This window comes from Berghia stephanieae, chromosome 8 (genome assembly GCF_034508935.2).
Source record: "Berghia stephanieae isolate SIO BIC M18660-M18661 chromosome 8, UCSD_Bste_1.3, whole genome shotgun sequence".
NCBI lineage: Eukaryota > Metazoa > Mollusca > Gastropoda > Nudibranchia > Aeolidiidae > Berghia > Berghia stephanieae.
The window spans coordinates 48,477,581-48,491,107 of NC_088367.1; the positions used below are offsets into that span (position 1 = coordinate 48,477,581).

The following is a 13,527-nucleotide window of genomic DNA, read 5'->3' on the forward strand; positions in this document are numbered from 1 at the left end:
CGTTTTTATTATTAAAAGCTCACAATTGTAAATCATTTCAGTTATATTGACCAATCATTTCAAAACAGTATTTTCCGGGTGATCACGATGTGCGGCTATGTGGTCTTGTAGTATGACACTCACTTTTGGATTGGAAGGTCCTGGGTTTGAGCCTCACTTGTGCATAGTTGGGTCCTTGGAAAAGGCTCTTTACTGACATTATCTTACCATACTCAGGTGTAAAATAATTAACTAGACGTTAACAGTGTTGTCTCTGTCGAAAAAAAAAAAAAATTGTAATATTGCCTAACCGGCATCATGTCTCATCCTACATGTTAGGTGTTGCTGTTGGCCAGGGACCCTTTGTAAGAGTTTGACTCTAGTAGACAACAAGGTTTACAAAAGATGACCCCTTTGGATTGATCACACCATGATTTATATTGCCTTTTTTACTATGTGCCCCCAATAGAAATTGTCCCTGCATGGTAGTCGTGACAGTCTCGATTCAACCAGTCGTCGCCTGTCAGATGAAATCACAACTTCCAGTAAGTATTCTTGTCTTTTCTTCACACCTCTTTTTCTTATATTTCTATATATTTTTCCCCCTTTGCTCTCATGCAAATTAGGTACGATAATCAAGTCTCAAAAAGTACGTTTCAAATCCAGTTTGTTGTCTAAATCTAAATTATCAGTTCTTGCTTGATGCTTACATTTGGGTCTTTTGATTCTTATCTTATCACCACAATCCCTCATTTTTATATTATCGGATTAAAAATTTAATGCAAGAGTTTTAAAATCTTTTTTATGCCTTCCCTTTTCTCTTCCTCCTCCTAATCCTCCTCCTTTTTTCCTTCATTTTTTTTCTCTTCTTCCTTCATTCCACCTCTTTATCTTATCATAACATTGCCAATATGATCCTTTTTGAATCTGTTTAAGAACTGCTTTCATGAAGCCTATCATGATTTGTGTAATAGGTTTTTTTCTACCTCTTTATGATATGCACTCTCATTATATTAGGGATTAAAAAAAAAAAAATGGACACACCACTCTTAAACTCTTTAATTTTATTATTGCTTACATTTTAAAACATACTTGATTGGTGGCTTGGGAAACTTGCATTTTTTTTTTCTTCCAATATAACTTGTATACCTTTGCACTGTTTTATGATAACCTCTCTCACTGATTTGTTAAGGGTTGACAAATATACATTTCAAAAAAGAGATAGTAACTTCATACGAAAACATTTAAAAAAAATCTGAACAAGTGTGTATGAAATGGTACCAAAGCAAGTAAGAAAAATACAGGAACAATAACTATCCCGATAAATCAGTCTTCCTCAATTTTATTTTATTTTTGTTTTTTGAGCTGGTTTTGAGTAATTAATGATACTGGTAAAAAAAAATTTCAATGCATTATTTGAATAAGATAATAAGATGGATCGGTACTACTTGATCAACCCCCCCCCCCCCCCCCCCCCCCCGGACAACCAATGCACTTAGAATATCCTTTGGGTGCTGTGTCACATCACTCATTATTCCACTTTTCAGTTTTCACCCACCCGACTTTTCCTAGAAAGGAGACACATCAGCATCTTACTTGTTAAGTAGTAGACGACACTGGGGAATTTATGGTTCATAAAACTTTAGCATTCACGTGAGATAAGATTGAAATTGAAATGGGGAAAGCACTGAAACCTAGCTATCATGCTGTAATGGGGTACGAAGGATAGTAGTAATTAATATATCTAAAGAGATTAAGAAATGGTAGACCGATTTTGTAAGTAAATTTCTCTACTCACATAGTCTTGTTATACTGCCTTACTGTCATATTTTCCTTGTTAATTATTATATGGTTTTTCTGAAAGTTTAGAATATGCAAAAAAAAAAAAAAAACAAAAAAAAAAAAAGCCAGTCATTTTGTAGAAATAAATTTAAATGTGGGCAAAGTTTGAAAAGAAAAAAAAAAGAAAATAAGTACATAAGCTTTCACCGCCATTCTACTTCTTTGCAGTTGCACTCTAAAAACAGTTTTTATAAGTTTATTTCAACTATTTGTTTCCTCCTTCGTCAAGTTTAATGATATACTTAATTATCTCCGCAATTTTCATGCTTTTGCTCTATGATACTTAAAGTAGCTGTTTCTGCTTTTTATAAACCATTTATAATGAATTTTGTTCCTTGATTTTTTTTTTTACATGAATATACTTTATTTATTTAGTTAAAATATATTATCAATAAAAAAAGTATAAGTAATAATATATATATATATATATATGTAATAATATATATATATATATATATAATATATATATATATATATATATAATATATATATAATATATATATATATATATATATATATATAAATGAATTAATAAACAAATAAGAATTGAACTTGAATTAAAGTTTTGTGTTTCAACTTTTCAGAAACCATCGATTTCATGAAATGTTCTCTCCTTAGTTGATTTCTGATACTAACTTGTAGCAAAATATTTTACGTTTTTTAAATCGCTGGGTAGGAGGATCCTTATGACAATAATTGCATCCAAAGAGACCAATCAGTGCAATGATGACACTCCTAGTTTTTAAAATATTTATATATAAATACTATTATTAGTGTTGCAAGCAAACCACTGTTTTCAAAGGGTGAAAGCATACATCTTTAATTGTCTGGTGATAATAATATGGTTAAAATTGGTTATCGAATGGGTTGTTCGCCGTATCTTGGTCTTTCTTGTGAGAAAATATATAGATCATATTTAAGATAATTTTTCTTCTTTTTCTCTTCATCCTCCTCCTTACCCTTTCCTTTATGTCCTCTTCTTTCAGCTCCTCTTCCTTTTTCTCCTCCTCTTCTTCTTTTTTTTTTTTTCCTCCTCCTCCTCCTTTTTCGAAGCCAACCCATTATGTTGCATTTTGTTGAGTGCTTTCATTTTCGTTATGAACTGCTCTACTGTTGGTTCAGCATCATTTCATCCAGCATATCATTCCAATCCTCAATGGTGTCAATCTTCAATCGATTTTGGGAAGAAACAGTTTTGTATATGTCTGATTTTTTAAAGTTCCATTTCATACATTTGGAGTGAACTGTTCATCGGCTTTGTTACATCTGTGAATGAACTGTGCATCGGCTATGTTTTGACTTAAGGTTTTAAAATTTGTATATTAGTAATTGAAAAGAGTCAATTGTACGTCTTCTCTGACAAGTTTTTGATTTGCTCAAAAAGGCCAAATATGCTGTAAAGTGCAATGGAGAAGATCCATATTGCTATCTGATTTTCATTCCATAAAAACTTTGAAAAGAAAATGTGGTGCTCAAAAATAAAGTAATTTGTTAGTGTGTGAATAGAAATACATTCAAATACAGTGTAAGAATAGATCATATTGAAAGAAAACAATTTATGAGAGAAAAAATTACAGTATTAGGAAATGTTTGAAAATAAGTGATCTGCTTTTCTAAATCATTTCCTGTTTTACTTTTTGGTTTTGATGTCAAGAGGAAATCTTTATATTGGGAAATTGAACAAAATAAACAGATTGAATGCCAGAATTTCTTCTTAGACCTAAATGTTTACTGTCCTGGTGTTCAAATGCAACAATATAAAAACGTTTTAAGTAGTAGATTTTTTAAAAATACCTTTTCTTCCAGATTTAGATTTTCAAAACTTTTCCTTCACAGTGTAAATCATGGTTTTAGAAAGATAGATGTACAGTTAGTGTGCTACTAGTGCATGTTTTAGCTGTCTCTTTGCCGAGTGACCAAAGTTGCAATGAGTCTGGACAAAAAGAAATAAAAAACAAACACAATTATAATAAGAATCAAGTCAATTCATGAATACTTTGCTTATTGAGTGAAATTCAATAAAAGAATGGAGCAAATTGGTACTTTGAAGAATTTTGATTAAATTTGTTCCAAGTAACGTGTGTTGATCTGTTTAATATTTATGTTTTGGTATCGAAATCAAGTCAACACATGAATACTTTGTTTATTGAGTGAAATTCAATAAAAGAATTGAGAAAGTTGGTACTTTTGAAGAAGTTTAATTAAATTTGTTCCAAGTAACGTGTGTTGAACGGTTTGATATTTAAGTTGTGGTATGGATGACCATGAACTTGAATCAGCTGGTTTGCTTGCGACACAGACGCTATGTCTCTTCTCTCCCCAGAATGGTGGTCCGGCAAACGGGACTCCACCTCCATGTCTTCAGTCCATGTTGCCCCACTCCCCACGTCCTCCAATCCTTACTCATCCAACAATCCTAATGCAAACGAGCCTTTTACCCCTAGTCCCAGCTCTGAGTCAGGCAAGTTGTCAAATCATTATTGTCATAGTCCTTCCCATAAGCTGAAATAGCTCCGTTATCATTGTCATAGTTATACCCAATTGATGCCTCTACCGATCATCACCCAAAGGGAACCTGGGAAGATAGCACATATCCACACCAGTTGCCTCTCTATTTTACAAAGTCAAGCAACAGCAAGTGTGATCAGTGATTTGATGAATGACAATAGTTGCAAATTGAGCTTATATTTTTCTTTTGGCCAATCACTTTGCCCTCGATCAAAGTACTTTTGCATTTTATCCCATTTGATTTGGTGAGATCGGGTACCTGGCTACACACAAGGATGCCACGACAATAAATAATTTATTACAGATGACTATGATAAACAATAGTAACTCTTGTAGTTTTGTTATTCCTTATCTTTACTATAAACAATGAGAAATATAACGTTATCATTTTAATTATTCATTTCAAGTAGTGTTTCTTATCAACTATATGATTTTACTAACATTCACAAATAGACATACTATTCTCTTTAACTTTTTCCATATGATGAAAAAAAAAACATGTGAACATTTTATGGAAAAAGTTTGGGTTAGATTTGTATCCAATTTATTAGTTTTAGATTACTAAACACCGCTAATAACAACAATACTTGTTCTCTCAAAATGAGTGCTGTGTCTAATAACTTGCTGTACGAACTTAAATAAAACTTAGGGATTGAGTAATGATATTACTCTAAATTAAGATTATCATTGTTTTGTTTTTTTGTATTTTTTAAATTCTGGGGTTACCCTTCCCCCTTTTAGTTGATTTCCCTCATTATACAATCAATTTTATTTTCAATACCCCTTCCCGATAATCGCTTTTTAAAAAATATTATTTTATGTATGCCTATGTATGGAAAGGATTTTTAATCTCTTATTGTATTTTTATTGCATTCAGATTTTGCTTTCCTTACCCCTCTATTTAAATCAATGTATTGATTGCCAATGAAAACATCGATTTGATTGTTAACTACGGACAGTATATAGGTTTTCATTGTTGATTGATTGATTGATTGTTTCTCAGTTTTCCCCATGTATTTGGGCCAGGCACACTACGTACATTGTCATGCTTGACTCAGTTGTAAAAAAGACTCCCAAACAATCCTTATTTGTGATATTATAATATGAGTGCTGACATCCAAAGGCTTCTTTGAAAGAAACTTGTACTGTAAGTAATGGAAAGTTTACACCAGGTGGCTTGGTGGGAATAAATGTTTCATTGTATGGGGCTGTATGGCTCAGTGGAACTGTCTTTGCCTCGTACCGAGTTTGAATACCTGCGGCATTGTGTGGCCTTGAGCAAGTCACCTCGCCCTAGCTTAGTTTGCGGCGCTATACTGCAGCTGATACCTGGATTATTCCAGTCTTCCCTTGGAATAGACCTTAAAGACTAATTTCCTCTATAGGATGAATAAAGAGAATTTTTAAAATTTGTTTTTTTTGTCCATTGTTCAAACTGTAGAGAAGGGTTTATAAATGTCCATATTGATATTTATCTACTTCGCTATATGTATCATTGAATCACAAGTTCATAGCATTAACATATTCTGTGCGTCTTCTATTTTGGCTGTTAGGTTCCCCTGTCATTGTAAACGGGGATGAGTTTGAAAACATTGAAATCACAACTGTAGAGAAGGATTTATAAATGTCCATATTGATATTAATTTGCTTTGCTATATGTATCATTGAATCACAAGTTCATAGCATTAACATATTTTTTTTGCGTCTTCTATTTTGGCTGTTAGGTTCCCCTGTCATTGTAAACGGGGATGAGTTTGAAAACATTGAAATCACCTCCACGTCGGATGAAGGAGGTGTCAGCGACAGGGACAATCGATCCGACAATAACACTAGAAACAATAGCAGCCATCACAATACAGGACGCACTCATTCAACGAGAAGTAGTAGTCGTGGTGGTGATGGAGGTGTGCGAGATCTCAACGATAATCCTAAAATATCAGAATTTGGAGATATGGGTGGTGGTGGTGACAACAACACAACGTCATCAGCGGACTGGAATAAAAACGTGGACAAGGGAGGACGTCCAGCGTTGCATCTGCCTCCGTCCTGCGACATTGTTGTCACAGAGTCGGAACAAGAGGCGAGGGGAGACATGCTGAGAGAGATGGTTAAAAACAAGGTAAGGGATTAAATCTTTCTTCCTCTTTCTCTTCTTTTTTTTTTCAAAGCTCCATGTCAGTAGATTTATACAATTCAAACACAAGTAATAACTAACAGTGATGTCCTTTTTATGCTGAAAGAGAAGACAATGTTGAGTTTAAGATCTTGGTATATTTTTTTTTTATAAACCAGTCCTTATTTAACTTAAATGACTAACTTTTCTTTTTTGTTCAAATTAAAGGCTTTCAAATGTGTATTCATGATTTTTAGAATCGAATCGAGATGTTTTTAAAGTGCACCATGAATCCTCAATGGATAGAATTAGAACCTTGAATCTGCTCAAATTTGATCAGGGGAGAGAATCAACTTTTTTTTTTTTTTTGGGACTAAAAGCTTAAAATAAGTAGATTTGCCAAGATTTAAATTATTTATTCAAGATTATCATAATTGAATTTGTAATGAAACCATCACTTTTATGCTTAATTTATCTTGGATAAATAAGGTAGAAACTGTTAACGGGTATAGGATTCTCTGTCTGGAAGGACGAAAAAAATATTTCACTGTTGACATTCCCCCTCAATCAGTTCGTAATTCTTAAATCATCGATTCAAGTTGAGTGTTTTCTATCGCTTTGAAACAGGAATTAATAAAAGCCAGCAAGCTGGATCGCAAGTTCAGCAGTTTGGATTCGGAAATGTCCGAAGCCAGTACTTTAGTCAGCACAAACTCTGAGAAAGACGACGCTGAGAAACGACGTCATAGAATCAATCATCAGAGTATTCGTACTGCCTTGTCTGACAGTGAGATGGAAAATCAAATGGTATGGTTGAATGGATTGATATTTAATATTGAATAGCGCGATATAAGTTTTCAGCGATATAAGTTTTCAGCATTATTATTATTATTATTATTATTATTATTATTATTATTATTATTATTATTATTATTATTATTATTATTATTATTATTATTATTATTATTATTATTATTATCGTTATCGTTATTATTATTATTATTATTATTATTATTATTATTATTATTATTATTATTATTATTATTATTATTATTATTATTATTATTATTATTATTATTAATTAGTTATAAGGGTTCAAGGTATCAGCCAGTTATGATCTAAGAATAGTAAAATTTAAGCCTTTCACATGGTCAAGACAATTTAGAGGGATTATACACATAAATTATAAAACAAAGTCAATTGTAAATAGGAATCACCCGGAGTTGGGGGTGAACAAAAGTAATAATTATTTTATTTTTAAAAATAGAAATTATTGTTATTATTCTTAATAATCTTACTAAAGGAAAGAAGACGTAATTCTTTTGCCACATGCAATTATCTTGCCTGTTAAAGTCAAGGGCAGAAAAATATTCATTGAACCCTCAAAAAGTGCTAAAAAACAATCTAGCCATTATTTACACAGAATACAATAATACTTTAAAACCAAATCAACCAATATTAGAATGAAAGTAGCATAAACAAGGCATCAATCACAATTACAATATACACAAGTCACATAATGTATATTTGAAAACAAAAATTGAATAACGTTAATATTTAGTGATAAGATACACCTTCAGACGTTATTGAAAATTGCTATTATGATTCGTAACTTCAATATAAAAGAAAGGCATGTATCAATTTTTTGGAGTACATGTAGATTTCAGTTTTATGATTTGTGTCAGTACACGACATAATCAGTCGGAAAGTGAACATTTTGGATTTGCCCTTTTTTGCATTGTTGAAAGAATATGCTCCCCAGAGCATTTTAATCTCTATTTGAAGTAAATCGGGTGATTTTTCATGAAGTTATAGTCAGATGTGTGGGAAAGGTATCCAGCAACTTTTCTCAAATTTCATAATTTTTCAACTTGACAAGCTGTAAAAAATATTTAGAAGTGAAATTAAGCTTAGATATTTCCCGAAGATATTCAAAAAAGGGTTGATTTTATCATTTATGACAAAAACTCATTTTTAAAAATAAAACTTGACCTTCTACTAGGGCTCTTTCAGAAATAAATGAAAAATGCCCATTGCACAGCAACCAGTGGAGATTTTTTAATTCTGTAAACGACATGATATTCCTTATTTCCTTACGGATATTCCCAGAAATTATGAAGTGCATCATTTTGCACAATGAATTTCTAGACGATTTTAAAGATGGCGGCCCACCTTGAAACTTGGTCAAAGGAGGAAATCTGAGCTGTCATACGTTTTTTGAACACCAAAAGTCTGAATCCTACCGAAATTCATAAAGAACTTCAGAGTGTATATGGTGAGCATGTTATAAGCCGTACACAAGTCTATCACTGGTGTAATTTGTTTGAAGCCGGCCATTCCGACTTGACAGACAGGGAAGGGAGAGGGCATTCGATAACTGCGACGTCAGAAGACAATGTGAAGCGAGTTGATGAGCTTATTCGTCAAGACAGGAGGTTGAAACTTCATGAAATCGCAAGCAGTCTTGAAATTTCGGAAACTTCTGCCCATAGAATTGTATTTGATGAACTTGGCTACAGAAAAGTCAGCGCAAGATGGGTTCCTAAGCAATTGACAGACAATCATAAAGAACAAAGATTGGACATCTGCAGGGAACTTTTGAGAAGAAGCAAGAGCTCACACAGGGTTCATGGGCATACTGCCAACGCCGGCAGAGACTTTCTAGGGTACGATGTGACTTTTCTTGACAGCATAGTCACCGGTGATGAGACTTGGTTGCACCATTGCACCCCAGAAACAAAGCAAGATTCGATGACATGGAAACATCCATCCTCACCTGTCGCGAAGAAATTCAAAGTCATGCGGTCAGTAAAGAAAATAATGGGAACTGTTTTCTGGGACAGTCGTGGTGTTATTCTGTTCGAAACCTTACAACCTGGAGAAACAATCAATGCTGCAAGGTACTGCCAAACTCTTGACAATCTTAGGGAGGCCATTCGCAGAAAGCGCCCAGGGCAGTTGACCAACGGGGTCATTTGCAACACGACAACGCTACACCCCACACAGCACGAGTGACGCAAGGTTGGCTAGAGAAATATGGATGGGAGATTTTGCCACACCCACCACACAGTCCAGACCTCGCACCATCTGATTATCACCTCTTTGGGCCACTGAAACGTGAGCTGGCAGGAAAGCGCTTTGATGTCGATGAAGAACTTGTTGACCATGTGCGGAAATGGCTACAAAACCTTGACGGAAATTTCTTCCGAGAGGGTATCTATTCCATGGTGCGGCGTTGGCAGAAGTGTGTCGACAAACTTGGCTGTTACGTAGAGAAATGAAGGACGAGTCAAGGTATGAACACGTGCAAGAATTTTGTTGATAGCATAAAAAACGCAGATTTAACAGGCATTTTTCGGTTAATTATGAAAGAGCCCTTGTAACTAAACTTGGTAATGTCTCATCCAAACCTTTTCACCATTCGACTGATTATGTCATTCCCTGAAACATTTTTGTTTATTCCACAGGGTGTTGGCAGTGTCCATGGACGTCGAAGTCGCGCATCAGGAACATGGAACACCAAAAGCTCATACAGCTCAGGCTACCGATACACTGAGGGAAAATTGGTGCATACTGGGATGGCAGCCCTGACAACGGAAAATAGTCCGACAAAAACCTACCTGTTTGAAGGTTTAGTGGGCAAGGACCGCTCTCGTGTATGGGACCACATGCAGTTCTGGGAAGACATGTTTTTGGACGCTGTAGCCCAGGAACGTGATATTATCGGCATGGATCAGAGACCTTCAGAAATGATGGAAAGGTAAAAATGAATGTGTGTGTGTTGAACCTGTGACCTCAAGAAGTCGGGGAGAGAAGGTCCTAGTAAGACTAAGCTTTGAAGCGACTTTTATTTTTGGTCGTGGATAGCTCATACGGTAGAGTCACAATCTCCCCGGCCGGGCAGAGTTGTCGTACCAGTAGGTCGTGGGTTTGAACCCCCATTGCCGCCGCAAAGTTTGTATTCTCTGTTGTCTTCTGCCACTTTCCTACTCACTTCATTTCTTGTTAAATGAGTAAATGTGACTCATTTATAAGGAAAATAACACAAACACAAACGATGTTTTGGCCTTTGGCCTGCTTCGAAAGGAATATGTTTACTTGAAGAGGACCAAAGGCTGAAACGTCATCTGTTTTGTGTTGTTCACTTATATACGAGTCACATTTACTCACTTTATCTTTCTCTCCATCTTATTGGCTCATTTAGGCACCTCTAGATTTTGGTTAAAAACGAATAAATAAGTAAATTCCATTTTTTTCATCATCACAAGATGAGCTCAGAGCGGGTCTCGAACCCTGGACCTTCTGATCCGAAGGTGAAAGTCGTGCCACTAGACCACATAGCTGCACATATAATGCAGCAGGAGAATTGATCCCATTATCACTCTTGGTATGAAGCAAATACTACGCTGCTGGGTCAAGGTGCTTGTGCTTTGAATGTCAATAGTGAAGCTATAATGGCGATCGAAAGAGCACTCTATTTACATGCTAACTCGTTCAACTTTGTGTTCTACTGTGGATTTTTTCCTTTGGTGCGGCTATGTGGTCTTGTGGTATGACACTCGCTTTTGGATCGGAAGGTCCTGGTTTTGAGCCTCGCTCAGTGCATAGTTGAGTCCTTGGAAAAGGCTTTTTACTCGCATTTTCTCACCATACTCTGGTGTAAAATGAGTACCTAGCCATTAACAGCATTGTCTCTGTCGGAAAAAAAATTGCAATATTGCCTAATAGGCGTCATGACCTGTTCAAAATGTTATGTGTTGCTGTTGGTCAGGGACCCCTTGTAAAGCCCTTTGAGCATGTTCAGTGGATGTTGCCCTATATAAAATCTCAATTTATAAAAAAAATGAATAGATTGAATTTGGTCAAGGTCCACTTTACTCATATTGAGTCCTGTGTCATGTAAGCTACTTTGTCCCAAAATCAAAGACAGATTTAATTGTCTTACAACTCCTTACCATCCGACTTTTGTCGTGTTACATACATACACATTATTTCATTTTGAATTTACACAGGTACGAGTCATTGGTCGTGTTACACATTATTTCATTTTGAATTTACACAGGTACGAGTCATTGGGTGAGCTGGAAAGAAAGCGTTTAGAGTTTGACGAGGACTGCGTGTTGTCAACGATGCTGTACAACCAGGCAGCTTTCATGCTGATGATGAGGGTTCCAAAGGCTGAGATCAGAAAGAAAGTCAGGAGGCTGATGGGGAAGTCCCATTTAGGCTTGGCACAGAGTCAAGAAATCAACAACTTGTTGGACAGCTTACAGAATCTTGTACGTATATCAAGCATTGATCGTACTGTTTTATTTCAAATAACCGTTTATTGCCTAAGAGACATCTTCTTTTCTTTTTTTTTTTTTTTGTCTCTGTCTCTCTTTCTCTCTCTCTCTCTCTCTCTCTCTCTCTCTCTCTCTCTCTCTCTCTCTCTCTCTCTCTCTCTCTTCTCTTTTCTCTCTCTCTCTTTCTCTCTCTCTCTCTCTCTCTCTCTCTCTCTCTCTCTCTCTCTCTCTCTCTCTCTCTCTCTCTCTCTCTCTCTCTCTCTTTCTTTTTCAATCCTTTCACTTTGATAAATTAAGTTTTAAAATACCAAAGGTGTCGCTTGTGTTTTTTTAATAACTGACAATTGTGATTGAGTTTGAGCATTTTTTATTCCATGTTTTTATTCCATGTTCCATCCATTTTATGTATGTGTGAAAGTGAACCAATTCAATAATAATTTCTAAATGAACAATTCGTTTGTTTCCTGAAATAGTGTATGTGGGATTTTCATGTTACAAAAGGTTTTTTAATAAGACTTGTCTTTGTATTTATTTATCCATTATTTAAAAAAATATATTGATGTATTTATTTATTTGTTTATTTATTTATATTTTTTTTTTTACAATTTGCTGTCATTTGTGCTCTTTTATAGAACACTATCTCATTTATTAAAATGTTTTTAGAGTAGTGTCTCTTATTCTTATTCCTCTTTTAAAAAGAACAAATAGAGTAAAAAAAAAAAGAGAGAGAGAGAGAGAGAGAGAGAGAGAGAGAGAGAGAGAGAGAGAGAGAGAGAGAGAGAAAGAGAGAGAGAGAGAGAGAGAGAGAGAGAGAGAGAGAGAGAAGAAGTCTTTCACTGATGATTTCCACTGTCTTCTCAGTATGGAAACGACATTGACTTGAAGCCCATGGCTAGTCGGCAGAGACAAAAGCAGTCCTTCACTGTGCACTGGGGCACTGACAATACAGGGGACATGCTTTTCATGGAGGTAAGGAAGAAAGTTTTACTTTTTGTGCGGCTTTGTAGTCTAGTGGTATGATACTCGCCTTCAGATCAGAAGGTCTTGGGTTCGAGTCCTGCTCTGAACGGCACATAGTTGTGTCCTTGGAAAAGGCTCTTAACTGACATTCTATCACCTTAATCAGGTGTAAAACGAGTACCTGGCCTTTAACAGCTTTGTCTCTGTTTGAAAAATTGGAAATGTATATTAATTTTTTGTTGCTGTAGGGCCTATATTGTGTAATTCAGTCATCAGCAGTTTTAAAAGGAAAGTTGTTCAGTCATCAGTAATCTCTGAAATAAAGTGACTTGAGTATATTGAAATAATATATTATTTTCCATTATAAGTAACATTTTTTTGGAAAATTGACCCATTGTCTTAATCGGGTATGATGTTAAAATGAAGCAGAGGCTGAATAGTAAATATAACGTTATAATGATTAGAGTCATACGTTTGTATCTGGTCATGAATTCCATAGCAGCATCTGTGGGTGGGGTTCCTGACCTCCCATAGTGGGCAGGGGGGTACATACTGTGCCTTCTATCCCCTTATATCTGTTTTCCATCATGCTTTCTGTCTTTGTCTTCAAATGAGATTGCTTGGTTTTGTCCTGGCCCTGGTTGGAGTCCTGGCTGGGAGAGAAACAGTCGAATGCATAGTTATTGTTTTGGGAGATGATATTTTTTTCATTGTAAAACATCTATCTGTTATGTATTATTATATTTGTTATTTTGAATGTATAATGTAAGCATTTGAGTGTGTTCCTCTTTGTTGGATTTGGTGCTTGTGTCCGGATGAGACTTAAAGGTGATCTCAAAC

At 35.2% G+C, this 13,527-nt stretch overlaps 1 protein-coding gene across 10 annotated transcripts in view; it reads left to right on the top strand.

The window, feature by feature from the left end:
• Positions 1 to 13,527, top strand: part of LOC144978800 (MAP kinase-activating death domain protein-like) — a 99,882-nt gene that overhangs the window by 52,509 nt on the left and 33,846 nt on the right. For 5 of the 10 annotated variants that reach the window (XM_078925313.1, XM_078925316.1, XM_078925312.1 and 2 more), the window contains exons 19-25: positions 449 to 524; positions 4,145 to 4,282; positions 6,054 to 6,448; positions 7,070 to 7,249; positions 9,910 to 10,202; positions 11,505 to 11,721; positions 12,589 to 12,696. In XM_078925313.1, the coding sequence (XP_078781439.1) occupies positions 449 to 524; positions 4,145 to 4,282; positions 6,054 to 6,448; positions 7,070 to 7,249; positions 9,910 to 10,202; positions 11,505 to 11,721; positions 12,589 to 12,696 (1,407 nt within the window). The remainder of the gene's footprint in view (positions 1 to 448; positions 525 to 4,144; positions 4,283 to 6,053; positions 6,449 to 7,069; positions 7,250 to 9,909; positions 10,203 to 11,504; positions 11,722 to 12,588; positions 12,697 to 13,527) is intronic. The other 5 variants (XM_078925322.1, XM_078925318.1, XM_078925317.1 and 2 more) reach the window with 1 other exon arrangement.